Raw genomic sequence first — 24,492 nt, 5'->3', positions numbered from 1 at the left:
GGCATCCACAACCTCTTTGGAAAGCCTGTTCCAGCACCTTCCCACTCTCTCTATGAAAAACTTACCCCTGACATCCAATCTAAACCTTCCCTCCTTGAACTAGAACCATTCCCCCTTGTCTTATCACTGTCTATGCTAGAGGGCATGCGCCAGTGAAAGGTAAGTGGTTCAACTGCAGTAGGAAATCAAACTGCAGTTCTTTACTATAGGCAATAAACCTTCCTTTTCTTACAGGACTTTCTTCTTTTTCACCTTCTAGCTTAGATATAATTCATACTCTAAGCAGGAAATGCAAATCATATCAAACTGTGCCAAATTACATGGAACAACTACCATTTATTTATTGCACTCTGATATGTAACAAACACTCCAACATGCAAGAATGACAGATAAGGAGGCCACAAAAGACCGTGTGGGTCACCTACTTTGTCCTACTGCTCCCAATAGACTGCTGCTCATGCATTACCTCATCAGTTTATGTACACACTGGTACTTGGTCACACATTTGAAACACTAAACTGTAGTTTGGGTTTTAAAAGGCAACAGTGACATTAATTCAACCACTACTGTTTTTTCTTAGACTTACTCATCTAAGTACAAACTTCATTAATTATTTCTCCTAGTGGAATGGAAAAAGGGAATAACTTACTATAATTTAAAAATTTAAGTGAAAGCATTTTGTGAAAAAATTGAAGTTGTTCATGGTATCAGCATGAAAAATGTAGTGCTGTTACCGTAATTCTGTTCAGATGGAGGGCATTTATAGTGCCTGTGTCCAAGCAGTAAATAGCTGACATATTAGTGCATCAAGCCAATTTAAATTACTGCAGTGGGTAAGTAACTGGGAGCACTGACATTTCACATAAATTGAGTGGGCTCTCAAGAGTCCTGTAAATATAAAATGCTATGTAGATACAGTTTACATAGTACCTCACTTTTTTTTCCATTTCACCCTATGACATATCAAATTATTTATACCATCATTAATGCTTTCTTTTTTGCTAAAACAATATTATTTTTTGAAGATTCATTTGCTTCTACTACAGCAACATGCACTTAGATTTCTCAGAACTATTGCAAAAAATGTTCCAAGAGGTGATGGCTAATTTGAAAGTACAATAAAATTTTGTCGGAAGCATCAGTTTGGAAAACTTCCTCTTGTTACACCTCAGCAATTCTTAGCCAGATGTTTGGGGGAAAAAAAAAAGTAACGTCCAATTTGGAAAACTCATCAAGATACAACATTTTTATTGCTGCACTATTACAATGATGCTGTCGATCTTCACTCCTGTTCCTTTCTGCTACTGCCTTGTTCTTCAGTCAAATGTAAAGAATTTGACTCCCTTATGGCTGCCTACATCCTTCACAGATTAAATGCATTCTTCCCAGCATCTTACAGTTTTTTTCTGTTTGACAGTGGTAAGAAACTCCGTGGAACACAGCACAGATACCACCTTCTTGGTGACTGCAAAAGGTTCAGAGAAGTTTGTGGGGGGACCCATGAACTACAGTGAACTCCCTGTGGTTAAGGGAAACTGCACACCCATCTCTACAGAAAAAAAGAATGAAAATTTGGTAGGTGTGGTTGACAGACCAGGTGGTTCTGCTGCCGTTCAGCTGGCAGGTCTCATGTGGAGATTTAAGATTTAGTCCCCTTGCTTACACCAAAGACAATAACATTCTTTAGTATGCACTTAAGACTGTATCCTGGCTTTACATCTCACTGACAGCTGACAAAGAGAGCAAAACTAACTTTGCTGTAATTCTTCTGACATGAGATCACTGAATTTAGACATTTTATTGAGAGGAGACAGTTCTACATAGACAATTTCATTAATGAGAGCTCTGTGTTTAAGATCAAGGCCTAGGACATTTTGTCTTGCTGTGCAGAGCAAGGTAAGACACCAAAAAAATGCAAAATCCTATTGCCTTTTAGAACATACATCTCCTTTATGAACAGGAATTTACAGTGACTAGATGTCTCAGCACATTGCTACTGAATTTACAGAATAGTTAGATTTAAAATTATAACTAATATAAAACCTTGGGAACGAAAGGATTAACTGTACATGCATTGATGGTGCCCATTTACTGTGTAGGGTGACCTGGGCTAGTTGTATGCATAGGTCCTCTTTACCTTTGCCTTGCAGCAGGCTTTTCTCAAAGAAACTAAAAATGCATTTGTATAACAGGAGAAAAGGGGACAAATGACACTTCTCGATAGAGATTTGGAAAGGGTTTAGTAAATTAATTACTACCTTTGTTCAGTGTAGGTATGTGCAGCTTCTAAAACATGAGGAATGAAAACAAAAGGAAGTTCACAAGGGTCTTTCAGATCCACTTTAGATCCATTCTATGGTTGTGCTCCAGATTTTTGCAATAGGTGGTATTATCCATCTGTTCCTTATCCTCCCAAACTCTCCTAACACCAGCCATTGAAAGAAAAGAGTGAATAAATACACACAGAAGAAACATACCCACTTTGCAATTTGTTCTACTGAAAGAAGGAACTGAAGTATTGGATGTCTTTTCTAGCATTACATAACACATCCCTTTCTTTTTCAGCAGAATCATAACGATTACAACAAACACCCATTAGCACTTAGTGAATTGAATCATAGAATCATAGAATGGCTCGGGTTGAAAAGGATCACAATGATCATCCAGTTTCAAACCCTTGCTGTGTGCAGGGTCACCAACCACATCCAGAGCCACATCCAGCCTGGCCTGGCTTCAGATCTCTCAGAATTGGCGTAAGTGAAAAAAGTGCTACTTGAGGGGAAGAGATTTTTGGCCAAAGTACAGCATTTAACTTCAGACATTTTAGATTCCTAGATATCATGAAGATGACTAGCGCTAAATGCAGTATTCATTGCTGAAGTCAGTTCTGTCATGTCAGAATTTCCAGAAGGAATCTTTTCCCTTTATAAGATTCTGAAGTGCAACCTCACATGAAAACTTTAGGCCAGCCTAATGCAGATGACACCAGTGATGCCATTACTTTTTCCACCACTTTGTCACCATGAGAAGGACGTTCTAATTACCAAGTTGGGAACTTTCCTACAAGAGATGCTGCCTACTGTTTCGGGCTTTTTACAAGTCCTGTGCAGACCTACTTCATAATTTCACAAAGTGCCAAAGTTTTGACATTATTGCAGTTTCAGTTTCTAGCTGCATTCTTCTTCCTTCTCACGTGTTCCTTTCAGTGGCTGACTTGCTTTCCTCTAGTTGTTGGCCAATGCCATTATCGGTTTTACTTTTAAATTCACCAGGAGTTTCTTTCTAACTTCTAAGATGAGCTCATTGTGTTACTAGCAAATACAGAAGCTCTGAGAAAACAAAGTAATAGCCCCTGCTGAGTCTGACTTGTTTATACATCATTAACATCTGTCACATAGCAATTAACAGATGTTTGGGAAGTTTTCGTACAGCAGGGGCTCCCAGGATACGCAACGGGTAACAGAAGGCTTCTGTATTTTAAACTAAATAAGAAAGGTTTACCTGATCTTTGTTACATGAAAAGACTGCTGGAAAGATCCAGTTTTTGCTAGTTTCTCGTAGTATCAGAATGAAGGCTGTTACCTAAAACTAATGTGAAACACCATCTTTATTCAGAAGGGAAGGGGGTAATGGAAAGTGGAGCAGATCATGAAAAGCCTTAGAATTTCCCCAAAAGATAAGATATGACTAAAGCAACGAGAAATCAAAGAGCTTAACAATGGATGCTACTTGTGACATACCATAGTGGCCAAAACAGTTTTGCTAATTTGCAACCTGGAAGAAAATAAGCATTTTTAATAAAAAGTTTAGTAATTAATTACTGACATGCTGCCCAGCAGCATTCCCTACTAGTAGAAGAAAAAGTCTCAAACATTAACCAGAGCACCTCTTCTTCTGTAAGGGGTGAACTTTCAAACTGAGCAAGAGAAGTGAAGATAAGTTTCTTCTCTTGACCCTGTCACTTCAAACTTCTCAGATTCTACTGGAAAAGCCTGCCAAAAAGAAAAAAATCTAGTTGAAGATCAGTAGTCTCTTTAAGAAATGGAATTGTGACTTTTCTAGAATTGTCTATTTACCCAGAATCACTTCTCCATCCCAATTCAATTCATCTGAAGGAGCAAACCACAAAAAGACATTTGTCTTTGTCTTGGCTTTAATTATACATTCAGATTTCTAAAGATTTCTGATTCCATTAAGCAGCAGAGGAAACACTGTATTAGGCCTGTCAAAATAGAACAGAAATATTTATTCAGTAAAGATAATGAAGGAGACAAACATAAAAGCACAACTACCCTCTACATCAGAATTCCTATTAACAGCATCTCGTTTACTCATAGCAGAGTTCAGTATGCTGGGATTTTGTGTCACTGCCTCTAGTTACCCTTGCATTGTCTCCTTGCTCCAGTATGTTCAGCTGGCAGATGCATGGAGCTACAAATGGAGACCAAAGCACCTGCAGTGCTGGATGCTGTTCTACATGTAGTGACTGGGAGTGAAGTGTATACTATATGAGTGTTTTTTTTTTTTTTCTACTAAGCATTGCTTTGTATCACTTTTCCCTGTAACTGATGCTGCTTTTTGACAAATCAGATGTTTCATGAACAGCATTAACTTAGGAAGTTCCTGAGTTCAATCTTTTTTCCATCCCCTAGGCCATACTGATTGCGAGTGGGCTGTGCTCTGAGCCAAGGAATGCAGTTAGCTTTATAAAAAGAAATCAAATTCAAAAACCACAGAACAAAGCTACCTACATGAAACCATGGAACAGATGGCCTCCCCCATCCAGATGAGATAAAAATAAACCTGGATTTCCTTAACCTAACACGAGCAGTGCTGAATAGTAATATAATTATCTATTATGCACCATGGGGTTAAGATTTCAAAGAAAAACACTTATTTTAGGAAATGGGAAATGCTGGCACAAAAGCAAATGGGTTTAAACAGAGAATGATTAATTTTAGCTTGGATATCAAGAAGAGTTTTCAAGCAACAGAGAAAATGCTGTGTCACCATTTTCCAGTGTAAGCTGCAGTGACAACTGATTTTAAATCCAGCGTGAAAATATTTATGAAAGGCCTATATTTTAAGTTTGAAACTGCTAAAATGCAAGCTGACTTTTAGAACATACATGATGAACATTGATACACTTAGACACGGAATACTAAAAAGAAATGCTAAGCCACTAAGTATCACCCTAACAGAGGGTACAGCTTATAGAAATCACTACATTACTTGTTAATACAGGTAATAGATACAAGCGTTCATACAGTGATCAGATACCCTGTATCCTCTGCACAGCAGTAAAGATAAAGAATAGTGGCTGTTCTGGAATGAGTATTTACTTTAGCTGTTGTGTAAAAAGACTAAATTGAAATGGGAATCAAAATAGGCTCATCACAATTCTCAGAACGAATGCAGCCTGGTCTAATGGCTGATGGCCCGGCCCACGTCAGAGGGATTGAAACTAGATGATCTTTGAGGGCCTTTTCAACCCAGGCCATTCTATGATTCTGTGAAATGAAAAGTAAACAACAGACAGCTTTCTCTTACTGAGAAGATGAATTCATTTTATGTTGCCCACTGTAAATACATATCTCATACCAAAGCCCCTCATTATTCATTCAATAACGGAGTCCACATTTACCATCAAACACTCTGCAGAAAACAATGCTCTCTTTTGCTAAATAGTCAGGCTCTTTTGCTGTTAGACCAAGCTAGAGATGCTGATGAAATTTCTGGTCATTAAGGTTTATATTTTTCCAAGAAAGGGACAACATAACAGAAGTGAGCTGTCACATTTCCCATCACCAAAATCACACAGACAAGAATCACTCACTGTGTCAGGGCATGGGAGGCTCTTTGAAAGTTCTCAAAGAGAGCAATTCAATACAAAAGGTCCAGTGGGGAAGCAGATGCCCATCCACACGAGACAAAATGACCAATATTTGTATTTAATTAGTATTAGTTAGTAATCAATTAGTATTTTTAGTACCTGGGAAAGCAAGCTGTATCAGACAGAAGACTTCGTGTGTCAGCTGCTGAAATAATCTGAACAAAGACAAATGGTAGCTGGCTTGGCCATGGTTTACACAATTCCATCTGGTAAGAACCAAGGCAGAACTTGTTGGGGAAGTGGTAGCTGCTGTAAGGTACAGCTGAACAATTCTTAGGCTGTCAGGTACGCAAGCTTTTCCCAGGTCTAAGGGGAAAAATTTAACAAGGGCTTAGGCAGCCGAAGGACCAGGTGTTGTGCAGCCCCAGGGATGGCAGGGTGAGGGGCTGGGCCCTCTGGTCAGTGCGGCTGCTGAGACATGGCTCTGCAACATGTCCTCTCTAATGAGAGAAACCTGGATGTTTTATGCATGGAAACAACCTCTGAGCTTGGTATTTGCTTTTGTTTCACAGCCGATGACAGGCTGCAGACTGCAATCTGTGCTATAACCACTGCAGGTGCCTGAAGGCTAGGCAGCAAAAGCCAAGCATGTAAGGTGGGCAATTTCTCCCCTTAGGAGATAGATGCCAGTGTTCTCAAGGCTCGGGCAGTGCATTTACTCAAACATCTTTCTGCAGACCCAGCCATCCACTCAGCAAGCAGTGATGGCTCCTTTCATTTCCCGTGACTTGCTGCATACCTTATCTGTCACGACTGCCTAGAAGAAAAGCAGTACTTGATGGCTCCACATGAGATATTTAAAAAAAATAATCACACTGCAATATTTCTTATGGAAAAAAACTCAACTTGTATCAGTATTACTCAAAAAAGAATCAAGTATGTGAATCAAGTATATTAGTGTGTGACTAATACAACAAAAATTCTGTTCTGGCCTAAGTGAAAGCACTGACCCATGAGCACCAGAAGAGTTACAGACAGCTTTTCAGCTGTGGGGCTAGAATGCAACTAGATTTTGGCAGGAACCTACCAGGCACTTCTGGCGCCTGCCAGCATTCACCACATCACTATCATTTCTGAACGGTGTAATGTAATGCAAGGAATTTTAAAAACAGATTGTACTTCTTAGGTACAAAACAATACCTGACTGTGCTAGGGACATACACTGCAAGAAATTAAAATACATTTAAGAGTGATGAAAATTCATGGAATCTGATTTTCACACTACATCTGTTAAGATTTAATTGTCAGCTAAGCAGGATGTTTCTGAACTGATTAAGTCCCACTGAATTTATTAAAGAAATAACACTGAAGTAACCTACCAAACAGCATTACAGAAAAATCCCAGAGATATTTTCTGTGGTTACGTCAGTATTATGTTATAAACGTCGCCCATACAGTGTGCAGTGTTTTATAAAAAGTCTTTATTAATAGTATTAAAAGTATTCAGAGACCATGAAGGATTGCGTGAGTTCTTGAAACTTGCTCACACGTATTAAAAGAAAGGAATGCAATTTCTCTTTTAAGTATCTTAAATAACACAGTAGCATGTCACAAACCTGGAATAGTTAACTGAAGCAGAAAGCATTGCAAGACTTCTGAAATCCGAAGGTAGCCGATGTTTATACAACAAGCAGGCTCCTGTTATTAATAACCAGACCTTTCCATTACTTGTACTACAAGGATTCTGTATGTACATGATATATTTTCATTCGTTTCAGGGAATCTGTTTTCCATTCAGGTGCCATTAAACAACTAATAACTTTCACACTTAAAATAACTAAATCCTTCAAGATGTGTGGGGACCACTTGCCTCTTGCTTACAGCTCTACTGAAGTCTGAGCAGTTTTAGTATTGACACTATTTTTGTGCTGAGTTTTAATAACTGCTTTCATTCATCGAGAAGCTGCAATATACCTTGTCATTAACAGTTGTTCTTCAGAAAGCTAAATAGCTAGCAAAGTACTTCCAGATTGTACTGCCTTGCCAAGTCTTTTCCTAATCAGTAAGCATTGCAGTCAATACAAATAGGAACTCTGATTCTGCATCATCCTCCAACTAGTCAGCACTGTCACAAAAGGAGAAACAAGAAAAAACAAAACAAAGCCAGGAGCTTCTTATAAGCCTGCTGTTGTATCATGCAGACAAATGCTAAAATGCAAATCTCAGTAAAGCTTTGAGGACCCAAAATATATTTTCCTGTTTGACCTTCCAAGCAGTGTACCCTAGGTACCTCCCTTGTCTTGTGTCTTGTGATGCAGTTCAAAGGCACCTGCCTATTGTACGACATGGCAAAACCTACTTCTCTGTAAGTGATTTTGCTGCATGGTTTCCTTTCCTCTGACCACTGCTGTTCAGTCCTTCCTCTTGCTCTCTGCTGTGACTGAAGCTCCCTTGCTGCTGATTGTTACCTCTGCTCCCATGCCAGCACCTCTTCTCTTTCCAGCACTATGAACCTAAAACTCCTATTTCCTGAAAAAAGAGCAAACAAGTAAGTTTCACTAAGCACAACAGAGACACAACTGTTTTCCAGCAATTTCAGTCTTGCATCACACCCTTTCCACAGGTTCACTCACATTCCTGACCACGCTGATGCTGTGGGAGCATGGAAGCACGTATCACATCCAACTCTCAAACACAAAACTACCCTGTGCCCATTGTGCTTTCAAGGAAAACTTAACCAAGTCAAACAACTTCTCCTAGCAAACTTAAATCCTAATAACAGACATTGCCATGTACTGTGTTAGGATTTAATCATGTTACTACCACCTCAGGCATTCAGGTGTTACCAAGCACAGGAAAATCTGTTCAACTTCTGAAAAGGGCTGCAGATAAAGAGTGGTTCAGGAAGTGAACAAGTTGGGATATATTAAATCTGGACAGAATATACAAAGAGAGACTTCCAGGATCAAGATCTTTATCAATCAGATGTGAATTACTATGAGACGAGCTAACCTGAATTTTTGTTTTCTACTTGAAAGAGAAATGTATTTCTGGAATCATAGAATGTATGGGTTGAAGGGACCTTGAAGCCCACTCAGATCCAACCACTCCTGCCATGGGCAGAGCTGCCATCCACCAGTTCAGGCTGCCCAGGGCCCCATCCAACCTGACCTTGAGTATCTCCAGGGATGGGGCATGCATTGCTCTCTGGGCAGCCGTGCCAGTGCCTTACCACCCTCTGAGTAAAGAATGTCTTCCTAACATCCAACCTAAAACTCTCATATTTCAGTTTAAAGCCATTCCCTCATGTCCTGTCAGTATCAGACTGTGTAAAAAGGAAGTCTACCTCCTGCTTGTAAGCTCTCTTCATGTACTGGAAGGCAGCAATGAAATCTCCCTACAGTCTTCGGTTCTCCAAGCTAATAGTATAATCTTATCCAAAAAAATTAATGTAAACACAGTCCAGACATAAAGTATTGAAAAATCTTCATTTTCTGAAACATTCTTGCATCTGTAGTTCTATCAAAAACTTAATACAGATCTTCTTATTTGTTCTACAGTAACAGCATACCAGAAATTATATCTCCATGAAGAAGCTCTAACAAAATATTGGCTGGAAAATCTGGAATGTGAGGCTAAGGACACATAATTGTATAAAACACAATGTTACATGAAACTGAAAGGGTCTTTTAAAAATACTCCTGTATTTCAATAAAAATTCAGTGCAAGTCAGCTGAGACTTATCCTCCTTACACTTGACATCTTAAAAAAATAACTTTTTAATGCAAATTCATATTATTCTTAATAGATATTACTAGACACTGAGAAGTTTTTACATCATAAATTGACCTCAACCCCTTTTTCACTATACTATCAGTGCATCAAATATTGCAATTCAGATTAGCCTCCAATAGATTATCCGGAAGAGCTTGCTGGTTTTGCAATGTTTTGATGCACATCCTTTAGTAACAGTGGTTTCACATGAGATTACACGGCCTATAACTGGGAACCCCCAAATCCCGAATGCAAAATACTGAAGGCAGATACACATTCAGGATGCTACAGGTTAACCACACAAAACACTGCCATAGGTGTCTTAAACCAGCACGGGCATTGTGTCAGAATGTCAGATTTCATTCACTGATGCCTTTGTTGATAACAAGGTGTCTGCTTCCTGCTGTAAAACCACTAACGGTAAAAAATTAGGCAAATATTTACAAAAGCAGTTTGGTGTGAAGCCATTCTTCGTAAAGATCTTCGCTATGTCAATATGCAAAACAAAATAAGCCTGTCACAAAACTCTGCATTTGTTATCAGCCCATTCTCCTTAAATGGTAAGATAGCAAATATTTTTCTTCATTATCACCCTGACAGTAAATAAATTTGCAGGTTTGATTTTATCAATAGGACAAGATTTCACAATTTTTGGCCTGTATAAAAGAAAATGAGTAACAGAGAAATCTACGCAGCAGAAAGCAAATGAGCAGAACTTGTGAACCAAGGCCTCTTAAGCAGGGTTCAAGATCAGCTGGGTTAGATTTTATGACAGTTGGTATCTTTGCACTACAGTTCATCTGTTTCCTCACCTGCAAAGTTGTTCTCTAATAAATCATGATTTATTGCACGTTGTGCAACTCTGTCAAAGAACACACCTAGGATTTTTTCTTCAGTAATAAATACCACCCAACTGTGTACAGGAATTCATCATTCAGGAATTCACTAGACAATCTGGAAACAGCAAAACATTTTGGTATTTTCCACCCTCAGCACTCCTGGTGCAGCACAGACAATCCAATTATTTATCTGGTTTACAGACCACAATGTCTACTTTCTTTTACATTGAATCATGCTTAAGAACCAAGAGGAGATTATGCAGCAATTCTCCAGTGAAAATCACCAGGGAGCAAAAAACCCCAGGGCTGTAGGGCAAGGACCACTATTCCCAACTCAAAGCAAGACCACTTCTCATTCTGTTTTTGTGCAGGCTTTAATTTTTATTTTTTTCTCCCTATTTTTGTCTGAATAGGAATAAAACAACACAATGCTGCAATCAAACTCAGAAATATTTCTGTATTTCTTGGTGCATAGTTAAATTGCTCAGTGTTCTCACTTTTTAAAGGTGTTCTGAAGTTTAGCTATACCTGAGTTACGTGCTTCAGCGCAAGATACCCTGAGGTCCAGGGACAGAATTGAGAAGCTGCTGCTTGCTCAGGAACTCACGGAGATCTTGTCTCAGGGGCTTCAATCTGGGAAAGCAATGGACCTGCCTCTGTGCCTTTCCATTTCCAGCATCCCCAGGGGCAAGTGGAGAACTGCAAACACAGCAGACTGGAGAAACGCTTTACTTCAGAAAGCCAGCAGGAAGAAATGACTCCTTTTACCCAAAATGAGTTCCTTAGCTGGATTCAGCACGTGGCTGTGCAATGCTTTGTGCTGGCAGTGGGGAGGGAGGCAGCACGAGGTGAAAGCAAAGCAGCCAGGCAGAGCTGGAGGGGTTCCTTCCACACTTCTCAGGCAACACTGCTGATCTATGTCTGCTTGCCATTCATGGGAGGCTGCAATGCCAGATAGCTGAGATGGACGGTTGACAGCTCACATTCTCTCTGGAAACAATCATTAAGCTAAACATTAATCAGAGAAAGAGTAGAGTTCACTGGCCACGTCTTCTATTCACGCACACATTACCAGACATATAAAATCATTTTAAGCACAGCTCATACAAAATAAGTAGTTCTGTTTCACCTAGACAGCACTGTATCATATAGATTTTGGAGGACATAAGTAAATTAAATACTTAAATCCTGGCCTGAGTCTTAATGCCTTCTTCAGTATGGTCCTCCCCACTTCTGCCTTACCTGTGGGAAGTAAGAAGAAAGTCCAGTAACAACATTAATTTATTGGTGAAATCAACCCATTTTGTAAGGAACTGAGCTTCCTATTTGGTCCATTCTCAGACCACTCACATTCTGCTTGTCTGTTTCCTACTGTCATATCCTTGGCTAGACACGGCTAGAAATCAATTCTGTTCAGAAAAGCAGGAAATGAACTAAAATTTGACTACTAATATTGTAAATTAAAAAAAAAAAAAAGTCCCTTATTAAAAACATCACTGTTCCATTTCTGTGGCATTTTTGTCTATATCCAAACTCAAGTTCTATTTCCAAAACCTTGGCCTAAAGCTGATGTTCTCTTTAGGAACCAACAAAAGCAGCAGACTAAATGTTATAGGATTAATGCAATTGCTGGCAAAATAAAGGACTGGCAACTGAGATAAGAAGAGAAGCTTATCACTGTGCTGAAAGTTTCTCTTTCATTTCTCAGTTCTTCCCATTTGGAAATGATGGCAGAACCTGATTTGAAAGTGGGTTTTCTATCTTCAGTAAATTAAATGAAAGTTCATAGGATTAACTGTAACTGCAAACAGTTTCAGCCTGGAATCCTCCAGCATCCAGTGTAACTTACACAGAGCAAATAAAAACAGGATTATGGTTTTTCCAAACTCTTACATCTTAGAATCACAGAATGGTTTGAGTTGAAGGGACCTTAATGTCCACCCAGATCCAACCCCCTGCCTTGGGCAAGGCTGCCACCCACCAGGTCAGGCTGCCCAGAGCCCCATCCAACTCGATCTTGAACGTTTCCAGGGATGGGGCTCCCACAGCTCTCTGGGCTGTCTGTACCAATGAACTTAATTTCTAGTTTTAAGACAATCACAGCTGAGAGGACAAAATGCAATTACAGCTCAGATGCAAATAAGAGAAATCATACCAAAAGAGCATTTAGACCAGTGGTTTGAAATGCACAAAGCAGACATCTCTCCTTCAATATCAAAGAAAAACTGGCATATTTGCATCATGTTAAAATTACTACATGGGTTTTGAATAATCTCTGATGAGAAGAAAATGGCTTCCCTTGTAGCCATGTCCGGGACACGTTTTGATGGTGTACCTCCATCAAAGTACCTCCCCATGCTCCAAGATCCCCAGCTCTTCTAAGGCTGGCAGCAGCTGTCCAGCCTTGTGTTATGGTTGACTCACAGAACAAACCAAAAGCCTCATGTTCCTCCCCATTATCCTGTCTGAATATACAGCAGAAGGCTGCAACCACCAACCTTGCAGCATTGCCCACAGGTCAATGTTGTGTACACTTACAGGAGACAGACACATACATACATTCCCCATTTACTTCTTTAGGGGCTTAGTTAAAAAACAACAGCAACAAAAGAAACAAGGGAGAAATAAAAGTGAGAACGGACTCCTCCAGTTTGCAAAAGGACAGACAACAGAAAGAATAAAAACGTTAGGGGGGAAAAAGCAAGAAAAATAAATATTTCCAAAAGAAAAAAGACCACAGCTCTGTAAGAAACTGAGAAAGTGTTCTGTGAAGAGGGAAAACTGGCTAGAGTATGCAAAGAGAAGAGTAATAGAAGTCAGAAGCTTGTTTTTCCACAAAATGTAGAAGACAGTAAGCACATAATAGACTTCAGAGAACACAGCTGTTTCTTTCCTATGTGACATCCCAGCACCTTTGATACCATCTTCATAAGCATCACAGAAAAAAGTAAAAATAGCTCTCAAGCATCTCAGCAATTTATTTTTAGTCTGCAACCTGTAGCGGATGCTTTATGGATGCTGACCTCTAACCAGGATTTAACGTGCACTATTATTCTTACATTCCCCAAACAAATCCATGCTCATTGTTTACTACATTTCAGCAAGAGCACTGACATCAGTGTTTCAGAATCAGCACTGGGTGCTTCTGGATCACATTGAAGATATTGTTCGTGATGTACAGAAGTCCTGCTGAGATGCTATCTTCCCTCCTGTAGCCAACAGTCTCGGTTGGACCTTGGGAAGTGACAGAGCAGCCAGCAGACTGCTTTGAGTAAGGAACCCACCATTTTGGAAGCTGCTTGCTGCACCAGTACAACATAGCTAGAATTAAACAACTTTCCAAATCTGTTGTGAAGACTGTATTTGAGATGACACTTCTTTTTTAATGGGACTGATCATATGTTCTGGGCTACAGTCTGCAAGAAAAACAGCAGAAACAAAACTTGAGAACAGACCTCGGATGGAGCTAGGCCTTCTGTATTACGTATCACAACCAATTGGCTAACTCAAGTAATTTGTAAGCAAACATTTATGAGGATGAATGCTTGAGGGCATCAAAATTTATAAGATTTTTTTAATTAGTGATTAATAGAAAGCAAGTGGAAAACCATAAAATCATTAGAGCTTTAAGTTCAGCATTTGTGTGCAGGGTCACATTTTCAATTTGCATCTCACTGTCAGTAAGTGAAGAAATTTCTAGGATTAGTGTTGGCATGCCCATTTTCCTTTCTAAAACCATTGTTCAAGATTAAAAAAGGAATTAATTTTATAATATAAGCCAAAAGTTTCCAGAAGTAATTGCTGCTTTGGTATTTAGTGGGCATGTTGGTGATGGGTTGACTGTTGGACTAGATGGATTTAGAGGTGTTTTCCAACTTTAATGATTCCATGACTCTGTGAACCTGATCTACCTTTAATATACCTGGAGAGAGGCTTGAGCTATGTCTGTTTATTTTTCTCCCAGGAAATTCTCTGCAAGAAAATGAACAAGGCAGTGACTTTAAAATATTCAAAATACTGTATGGAGCATTAGATTCACATATTAACATTTTTCTATCAATAATCTGCAATGCCATTGTTGTAAACCTTAACATTAACTGAAATGCTGTATGTGTTGGCGCAAAGATTCTTTTGTTCACGTATTTTTCTTGTCATTTTTCTGTTCTATTTGAAGCTGTTTCCCACTTTTACATTAGCAAAGTAACAGAAATTAACTCAGCTGCATTGCAAATCAATCTTATCCACATAGCATTTCATTAAAAATCTGCACGTATATCATTTTAGCTGGAATAACCAATTAATATGTATGAAGTGCTAAGACTGAAAAACACTTCTTTCTTTAACCTTGCTTTCACAGACTACTGTTTGAAAGCCACATCTTCAACACTGAAAAATTCAGTACCCACCGTCTTTCACTATTTCAGAATGGGAAACTCCAAAGAAAATCCGTTCTAGGTTTTTAACTTACTGATACAAAATTTGAAGGGAAAAAACACTCCTTCCATTTGTCATATATTATAAAAATATTATCATATTATTATCATATCATGTCATATATTATAAAAATAGGCTATTTTGAGAATCTTCATGTCTCTCAAGGTCATATAGTCCTTCTAAGGATTTATATTCAGCTTTGTATAATATTAGAAATTGAATGTCAGCAGGGAAGCCAGGTACCCTTATCAACTATAGATTTTTGCAGACACAAGATAACTCTTTCTTATTACAGGTTCTTGTGTTCTATTCTTGGACCACTTGCAGCTCTGTAAACTCGTGCTGCTCCAGGTTTCCCATGGGCTCGAATAACAGCCTGTCCAAACTTCCTTCTTTCTGTGTGTCTTTCCACAGAGCTCTGAATTCCCTTCTGTATTTCCTTCTCGATATCCTCAAGTGATGCTGATCTCTCTGCTAGATGGGCAGTGAGCACCACAGGCTGTGAATAGCTTCTGCTACACAACATGCTCCACGGGTCAGTTAGGATGTGCAGACAACAGCTAGCAAACAACAATTAGAGCTTGGTTTTTCCCCTCTTTCCCTCTGCAGGTGTACTAATGGACACTGGTCTTCTGAGTGACCCTGATACTTAGGGAACTTCACATTTCTGAACCTCACTTAAGTAAAATTTTCTTGGGGAAGCAATAAAAACCAATTTCTTTTTGTGAAAACATATATTGTTTAAAAATACATTCTAATATGGAAATGTCAGCATAAAAAAGCTGAAGGAACAGGGCAGATTAATGAGATCAGGAAACCACGAGGACAATAACGTATGTACTTTATATTTGTGTGGTGCTCCAAGCTCCTCCTCAGAAAGCACACTTTTAAAACTTTTTTTTTTTTTTTTTAATTTGCAAACAATTTTGATTTGTTCTTATCCAAGTCTTCTATAAACCAGAAGAGATTTGAAATCAGAAACCTAGAGCTGAGCTCCATGCTTCATTACACATATTCACATCTCTCCCATCACTGGGAGAAAAAAAGGTCACAGAGTACTTTCTGATAAAGCGGGCGGACAGATAACAGGGACAGGAATAGAATGAGCACAGTCACACTACAGTCTTACCAAGTAAGTAATTGAGGAACTGCACACTGATCAGACATGCAAATTATGCAGAGACGTAATGCCATCCTTCAGTCACCAGATTTTGAGATGATCAGCATGTCACTAGCACACAAGGTGGTGCCTGTGAGAATCCACATGCCCAACATTTATAAATTGGCTTCTGATGACTGATGTCAGATAAGGGACCCTGTCCCAGTGATTTGTACATTACATTTTTAAGGGGACTTTCAAGTTCCTTTTCCCTCACAAATACAGTGATGAGAAAACAACTTACGTTGCACTTGATCAAACATTACTGAAAACAAGAAATCTCGTGGTGTCATGTAATATTCTCCTTCATACTCCAGTGATGCAAAATGCATAAAGCGATTCTTCCGAAGCGACAGTCTTTCAGCCATTTCTGCATTTGCAACATCTTCCTTCTGAAACAGAAAAAAATCCATGCAGAAAGACAGCTGCATTTGTAGATCAACTCTGTAATTAGAAAGAATGCTATACCTCATCTTGAGTAACCTCAGTATTGTGTGGGTATCCACAAGAAGAGATTAAAGCTTTTACAGCACAGTTCTAATGTACGACATTCTTATACGACATTCACAGTATTTCTGGCCTTGCTGAGAGCATGCTTTAACAACACAGCTGAGCCAAATTAATGGCTTGCTGTCACCAAAGGCTGCCCTTGCTTCCCACTCCCCTGCTCCTGGCCATATGGTCCTGCACCTCCATGTTGGCCAGCCCTGCTACTGCTGGGGCCAAATTCAGCTCACTAACTCAGCAAAAAATGAAACCAACCAGACTGTGAATGATATTTTGCCAGGTTAATGACCAGTTCACCAAAGGTTTAAATGTGTACCACATCTGTTCAGGACTCAGTCCTGAGGTTGAGTATTAAGCTGTGGAACAGCTCCTAAGAAGGAGGAACAAAGGTGTTACGGTGCACGAGAATGGAATATGCATGTGCATATGCAGAATGGGCATATCTTGTTGAGAAATTAGAAGAAAGGGAAAAGCAATGAAAGCATTAACCATAACGTCAGAGATGGTGTCACCAAACCCAAAGATCCAATTAGCAAAGCAAAGAAAAAACTTTCAACCTCTCCTCAAAAAAAAAAACAAAAAAACAACAAACCACCACCAACAAACTATTGAGAAACTCACGATGGAACTCACACAAGCTGGCAATACTTCTGAAGAGTAGTAACAGCACTCACGGGCAGAAAGAGAGGATGGAGACATAGTGAAACAGAGATATTTATAAGTTAGGACTGCAAATAACAAGGTTCAGGATGGCCTGGGAGAAACAACTGAAGCTTTAGACGTGAAGCAATCCTAAAGCACAAGTGTGGACCTCAAGCTGTGGCCAGTGCCCATTCCACTGGAAGACAGGTGAAGAAATGGTTCTGTGGACAATGAGCCTTCAGAGAATGGGGTATTTCAACTCTGCATCATCAGGCTTCCTTTTCCTTTACCCACTGTGCTCCCTAACTGCACCATGTGATCTGGGGATCTCAAGGCAATGGGTACTAGTGGTAAAACTACAGCCAGATCCTAAATTGTTATCACATTCATACTTAGTTACAGTTCTAAATATAATGCTGCAACCTGTCATTTAACCCTACTCCTTTCACCTCTGTATTACCACGAAGCACATATTTCTAATGTTTCACAGAACAACACAATCACCTCTTACAGTCAGTTTTAGTGAGGTAGCTTTCCTACAGCCCAGACTTTTCACAAAGATGTGGGGAGGGAACAATTAGGAAAAAAAAAAGAAGTAAAACAACAAAAAAAAAGTTCACAAAATCCAGTCAAAATCTAATACGCAAAGTGAATGAGGAACACTTCTACCTATCTTAAGCCAAAGTTTTGTTTGCTTTCAATGTGAATATTCTGTATCGATATCACTGCTTTATGTATTACCTGGTGATGGTCTACAACACACACTGCATTGTTGCTACTCTGTGATTCAGATCTGCACATCCAAGAAAAATGTTTAAAAAGTGTATCTAATGTACTGACTACTTTCGGTTTGCTCTTGTTAAAACTTTGGGAGACAAATGATTCCATAATCACCTTGTTAACAAGATCCAACACATATTGCAGATATCAAATGAATAGTTCATAGTTGTAGGTTATTAACATGCAGGATTCTTACAAAAATCATCATCTTTTCAAAAAAAAATCAGCAATGTTTGCCCTGTGGGAAATTTAAAAGTGGAAAACTGCTTCACAACTGTCCTTTACCTGAAATGATGGAATGAGGAACAATTTTTCTGCACAAACACAAAATAAAACAGTTCAGACGATGTAATGGCAAGCCCTACAATACCTTCAGACCATCTGGACTCTCAAGTGCATGAAGTCTTGCAATATTTGTCTGAATCCTGTTTAAAACTCAACTTCATAACTGATGTCAAAGCACTGAATTTCAGTAACTGAAAATTTTATCCAAAATAGACCGGTACAAGTTAACATATTAACAAACAAACAGTGCCTTGTATCCAGAAAAATATGTATTGCATCGGAATGGTAACGCATGATGACAAATTCACCAAGCTCCATTCAAGAAGTTAGCATCCCTGATCTGCAAGCCAGACTTGGGAACAAGGGCTATTTCCTATTAAAGTCATCTTCAAATACCAGGATAACTGACGTAAGCAAATCTTACAGGTTGACAGAACATCAGCCCTACAGGTTGATAGAGCATCAGCTCTATCAACTGACTATTTTTTAAAAACCTTTTGCAACACTTTTGAAGTCCTGTCTCTGTATGAGGATCTCAGCATTTGTTAAAAACATCCTAACCCCTCTGGCTTAGCATCAAGATCTGAGCTAGAGCTAAAGCAGAGTCAAGCTGCTCACATGCTACTGCTCCCTACAGAACCACAGAATGGCTGAGGCTGGCAGGGACCTCTGGGTCCATTGGCTCCAGAAGGGACTCCCAGAGAAGGGTGCCCAGGGCCACATTCAGGCAGCTCTGGAAGAACCACAAGGAGGAGAGTGCACAGCTTCTGGGCAGCCAATGCCAGGGCTCCATCACCTGCACAACACAGAAGTGCTCCCGGTGTTCAGAGGAAACCTCCTGTGTACCAGTTTGTGCCCACTGCCTCCTGTCTTGGCACTGTTTACCACTCAGCAGAGCCCAGCTCCATCCTCTTTGCACTCTGCCTTCAGGGACTTATAGACATGTACTAGGTTAATGCACGCTGCCTTTATGAGCAGAGAGGGCAGGAGTTCTGGAGTGCAGTTACAATCATTTGTTTTCACTGTCTGCATAGAAAGTTCAGAAGATGAAGGGAGAGACAGACTGCCACAAAAATAAGTTGACCTTGCTTCTCTCTAACCACGCTAGCACGATTTTATTGCATGAGAAGGAAAACCTGGGCAAACAATGTGAACATGGAAGCTTAGAGGAAAAGACTGGTGGAGGAATGTTACAGATCTCAGTCTGAATGTGTGTAAGGAATATGTAGAAGTTTATGTCCAGGGTGAAGGCAGCAACATCAGTGGCCACATACATAAACAGAACATCATGATGACGTAAAACTTTGCCTGACTATCTGTCACAATACTAATACTATTCAAATTTGTTTAATACCAATTAAGAACTTCAGCTTGCTATAGTTGGCATCAGAAACATGAAGTTCACAATTATACTGTAACGACATCAGGAAAGTGATGACTTCTCAGGTGTAAGCCATATAACTTATAGTTTGACAAATACATTCAGTATAATTTTAATTCAACTGAATGCATCTGGATGTTTGCCCTTTAAACTGCCTCCTATCCAGTGCTGAATAAGTGGGCTTAACTAATCAAACAGCAGAACAGGCAGATAAATTCACTGCAGCAGATGCAGTGGTGAAACAAAGAGCAGAATGATGTTAAACTCCCCTTAGTTCTAAAAAGTAAATGTTACCTTGTGGCAATCTGCTCAAGGTTGCTTTTTTAAAATTAGTTTTATTTTTATAATGAAAGATGGATTATGTGGAACACGAGGAAGCTGACAAAATAAACGCCTTTAAAATCTGCAGTTATCATTGCTGTTAGATTAAAAAGCAAACATCACTGTTACTTTTATTTTAGAATTATTTTAGGATCAAAATTATGTTTGCTTCCTTTTTTCTTTTTAAATGTAATCAGACATTTTCAACAACAAAATTTCATTTCAAGAATAGAGACACATAAATACTACTGTATTAAATCCAGCAATTTCAATGAAGCCAACCACATGTAAATGCCAATGCACATCAGTACATGCATTTATTATTTCTGCTACAATTCCACTGTGCTGAAACAGTATGACTTTAATTTCTTCTCCATTGTTAACACTTAGTGCTTGTGTGGGTACAGAGGGCTTCTCACAGTGGATCTCTGGTTAACAAAAGGACTTCTTTGATCTCTTCCAAAAGCATCCAGCTGATTAAGGGATCTAACAAACACTCCAGTTCTGTCAAGTCCATGACCCGTGCTCAGCTATGTGGGTTGCAAATAGCTGACACATACAGGGAATCATCTTGGGTCTCAGGACAGTGCAGACGGTTGTGAGGGCTGCAGTGGATTCGACTTGACACCACACATAGCTGCTGCTTCTGCTCCAAGCTAGCTTATTTCATTTCAGGACATAAAACCACTAGAGAGACTCCAAAAGAGGGCAACAAAGATGCGAAGGGTCAGAAGGGAAAGATAAGTAAGGAGCAGCTGAGGCTCCTGGTGTGCTCAGCCCAGAGCAGGCTGAGGGGAGGCCTGATGGCGGCCGCAGCTCCTCACAGGGAGCAGAGGGCAGCGCTGAGCTCTGCTCTGTGTGGCAGCAACAGGGAACGGCACGGAGCTGCGTCAGGGGAGGGCGGCTGGGGGTGAGGGAAAGGGGCTGCGGCAGAGGGCGGTGGGCACGGAACAGCTGCCCAGGGCTGTGGGCACGGCCCCACTGCTGCAGTTCAGGGAGCGTTTGGAAGCGCTCTCAGACACAGGGTTTGACTTGGGTGGTCCTGTGTGGAGCCGGGGTTGGACTTAATGACTCCTGTGGGTCCCTTCCAACTCGGGATGCTCTATGATTCTGGGAACCCACACAGAAGATGGAACACTGCAGCCAGCCCACGCCTGGCACGGCAGCTGAGGCAGAAGTACTTCCAACTGCAGGCCACGGAGTGCAGTGCAGAGGTACAAAACCCTCATAACCTAAATGAACTGTATGAGCATAACTGGCTTTTTACTATGATTATTCTCCAAACAAAAAAAGTCATTTCAGAAGGTGTTCAGGAACTTAATTGCGAAACTCTGCTTTAACTACACAGCTTCTTTCCACCACACAGTGTCAGCTGTTTCTGGACTACCAGCCATCACACTATTCCTTAAAGTGTGGCTTCAGACAGCCCCGAGTCCCTAGTGACAGTGAACTGTCAGAAAGCAGGCAGCACAGGTTTTGCAAAGCAGGTACAAGACACGTCATGTGGCTAAATGCAAAATATAGTCGAGTTTGAAACAGCAGCTTACATCCTCTTGTAAAGCTGTAAATATCCCTCCATCCACGTTTTTCTCTTCACCACTGTGTCTCTTCCATATTTGCAAGTAAAGATGCCTGATGTGCAAGATACAAAAGATGAAAATACGTGGGAAGTAGTAGAAAGTTCTGAGTTTTTTTTTTAATAAAAAGATTAGAAGCATCCTTCTCTTCTCACAAGGGGATAAATGGCTGTTACTGTTCTAATCAATATTCCAAATATCTGATCAAAGACTGAATTTAAATTATGTTTTGAAGAAAAGGCTGATTCAATCACTTAATTTTAAGATGGATGTTCTTTTGAAGCACTCACTTAAAACACGCAGAGGGGAGTGAGTTCTCTCTCAACAATTCTGTATCTTTCCCACTTCAATTAAGTCCTGAAAAATTTCCAGGTACTTTTTCCTGAGTCATTCAATGAGTCCTTCAGATAGAAACGATTTGACATTGCTGACATTTCTGAAACACTGACAAAGCATTCATTTTGCTAATAAAAAATGCATGTACGTGGCAAAAGGCAATGTTCTTCTCTTTAATTCCAGTCTACAAACGGAGTTTCAAGCAAAGATAGGCATACAGTGGGAATCAATTATGCATTTAAAATTGGACTTCAGATATTAAAGTATCTGTAATCAAGCACCTCAGCGGTTTCCATCAGGGCAAACTCAAGGCAGTGAGGATACCAAAATGCACATTTTCTCCGATGCAATGGGTGAGAATAATCTGTTGTCATTATTTGCAAAAGACTCTTGTAAGCATAATTGAAAATGACTTTGTGATTGACTTAGGCTTATTTTTGTCTTTAACAGTGCTGTGTAAGAAGAAATTAACCAACAGAAAAACTATGCTGCATTAATGTTAAGGCTCAGGCTGAAATTCCATCCTTAACTTGGCCTATTGTGTGCAGATACAGCAAGGGCACCCAGCCGTGGGTGTTCCCATGCACCACATGCTCTGCAGCACTGAAGCACAGCCAAAAGCATTAGGATCGAAGTTTCAGCTTTAACTTGGAATTCAGTCCCCTTTGTGGTTTTATGTCAAACCCCCAGCGTTAATTTGAGAATGTAAATGGCAAAGCTAGGATAGCGGATGCTAAACTAGAATTGAATGACCTGAAAAGGACTCTACAAGAATGCAAGCGTTTTCCTCTGCAGCAGGGATGGTGGTCAGCTGCTGGCGTCTGTGGGCATTATTGAACACCGTGGCCTCCTTGGCTTCCTGTGCTGAGTAATGCCTAAGAGCAGTACCGTTATTTCTTAACATTAATTTCCAAATTTGTGTAATGAATTTGTGCATCAGTCTCTTAAATTAGCAGGCTATTAAAGAATGCGTGGTGTTCAGTTTTTGGCTTTGATCTTTCTTGGTATGACACATAACATGCTTCAGGTGAGTGAAAACCTTATTTAAAGTTAAATCATTGTTCATTTTTTTTTCTTTCTCAATAATACATTTAATAAACATTAAGGATTACATGAATAAAACCTTGATTACTCTTACCAATGTGATTTTGGTAATGCTGCTAAGCAAATTCGGCATCCATCCAAAAGGTGTATCACCTCAAATATTTGCAGCTGAGTATGACTACAGATGACTTAAAATAAGCTTATATACATATCCCTTCTTAAAATTTAAAACAATTTGCAAATATATTTTTTCTCATTCTAATTTTTTTTCTGTATATGTAATACACTACGTTATCCAGTTCCTTTCCTTTCTGAACTCCTTTCCATACTCCCTTCCACATAACTTTTTTATTTTGCCACTGTATCCTTTTACCTTCTCTCCTCTGCCACCTGCACAACCTCTTCCACATTTCCTTTCCATAGAGGGAAGCAGAAGTTACAAAACATTTTTTCTTCTCATCTGAAAAGAGGATCAACCTGGAAGAGATAATTTGTGCCACTCATCACTCATTTTGTCTGCTGTAGGGATAACCAAACCAGCATGTAGGATGTAATTAAAATCCATTTGGTGCCAGCAGGCTCTCTGGCAGCATTAGGTTTGTTTCCATTAATTCATAATAGATCTACAAATGGATTTAGCAACTCAATATCAAATTTCTGTAACTTTGCAGTTAACTTGAGTCATTACTGTATATCGATTTCAACTCAATCCAATTTGAAATGATCAAAATAACAGAAAATGTAACTTAACCTCAGACCCTGCAGCACGTGTTAGCATACCTAGCATGCATGATGAATGCAGAGGATAAAGCCTGGAGCTCAAAGTTTAAAAGTTTCATATGACGCAATGATTTAGAAAAAAAAAGTGTCTTGACAAGACATCCATTTGATGCAAATACGTGACTTACAGAAAGCTCAGGACTTCAATATTGAGAAAGCTTGTATGTATATATTAAAAAAAAACACAACCCTGTGCTTTCACAATACAGCATGAGCCACTTACTATGCAGAATCTCAACCAAATGCACTAGTTACCAAAACAACATTGAGGCAAAGATGAAAGAAAAGCAAAATGGTCTTATGAAATGATTTAATCTATATCAGTTTTTTCAACATTCCATTTTTTTTACCTGCTAGAAGAAATCTGGACGTAAAATAAACCAGGGAAGAAAAGAAAACAAGCACTTATTTGGAGCATACAGAATCTATGCTTTGGAGAAGGATGGTCTGATCATAGCCCAGAACAACGATCACAGTGACATCCAAGTTCATAGAAACCTTGAATCCTGAGTTGGAAGGGAACTTTAAAGGTCATCTAGCCCATCTCCCCTGCAATCAACAGGGACATCCACAGCTCAATCAGGTTGCTCAGGGCGTGATCCAGCTTCACCTTAAAAGTCTTCACTGACAGGGCTTCAACCACAAGGGCAACTTGTTCTAATGCCTCATCACCCTCACTGTAAAAGACTTTTTCCTTATATCCAAATGAAATACACTCTCTTGAAGAGTAGCTTAAAACCATTTCTCCTAGTTCTTTCACCACAAACCCTGCTGAAGTCTGTCCCCTTCTTTCCTGCAGC

General features: G+C 39.6%; 1 protein-coding gene across 3 annotated transcripts in view; it reads right to left on the bottom strand.

The window, feature by feature from the left end:
- Nucleotides 1-24,492, bottom strand: part of MICU2 (mitochondrial calcium uptake 2) — a 134,366-nt gene that overhangs the window by 45,655 nt on the left and 64,219 nt on the right. For 2 of the 3 annotated variants that reach the window (XM_042839254.1, XM_042839256.1), the window contains exon 2: nucleotides 16,284-16,431. In XM_042839254.1, the coding sequence (XP_042695188.1) occupies nucleotides 16,284-16,431 (148 nt within the window). Of the gene's footprint in view, nucleotides 1-16,283; nucleotides 16,432-23,285; nucleotides 23,349-24,492 lie in introns of those variants that run through there. The other variant, XM_042839255.1, reaches the window with a different exon arrangement.

This window comes from Centrocercus urophasianus, unplaced genomic scaffold (genome assembly GCF_019232065.1).
Source record: "Centrocercus urophasianus isolate 14NV4802_14NV808 unplaced genomic scaffold, USGS_Curo_1.0 seq_9, whole genome shotgun sequence".
NCBI classification, from domain to species: Eukaryota; Metazoa; Chordata; class Aves; order Galliformes; family Phasianidae; genus Centrocercus; species Centrocercus urophasianus.
The sequence above is the reverse complement of the archived record's forward strand: the minus strand, read 5'-3'. Positions and strand labels throughout refer to the sequence as shown.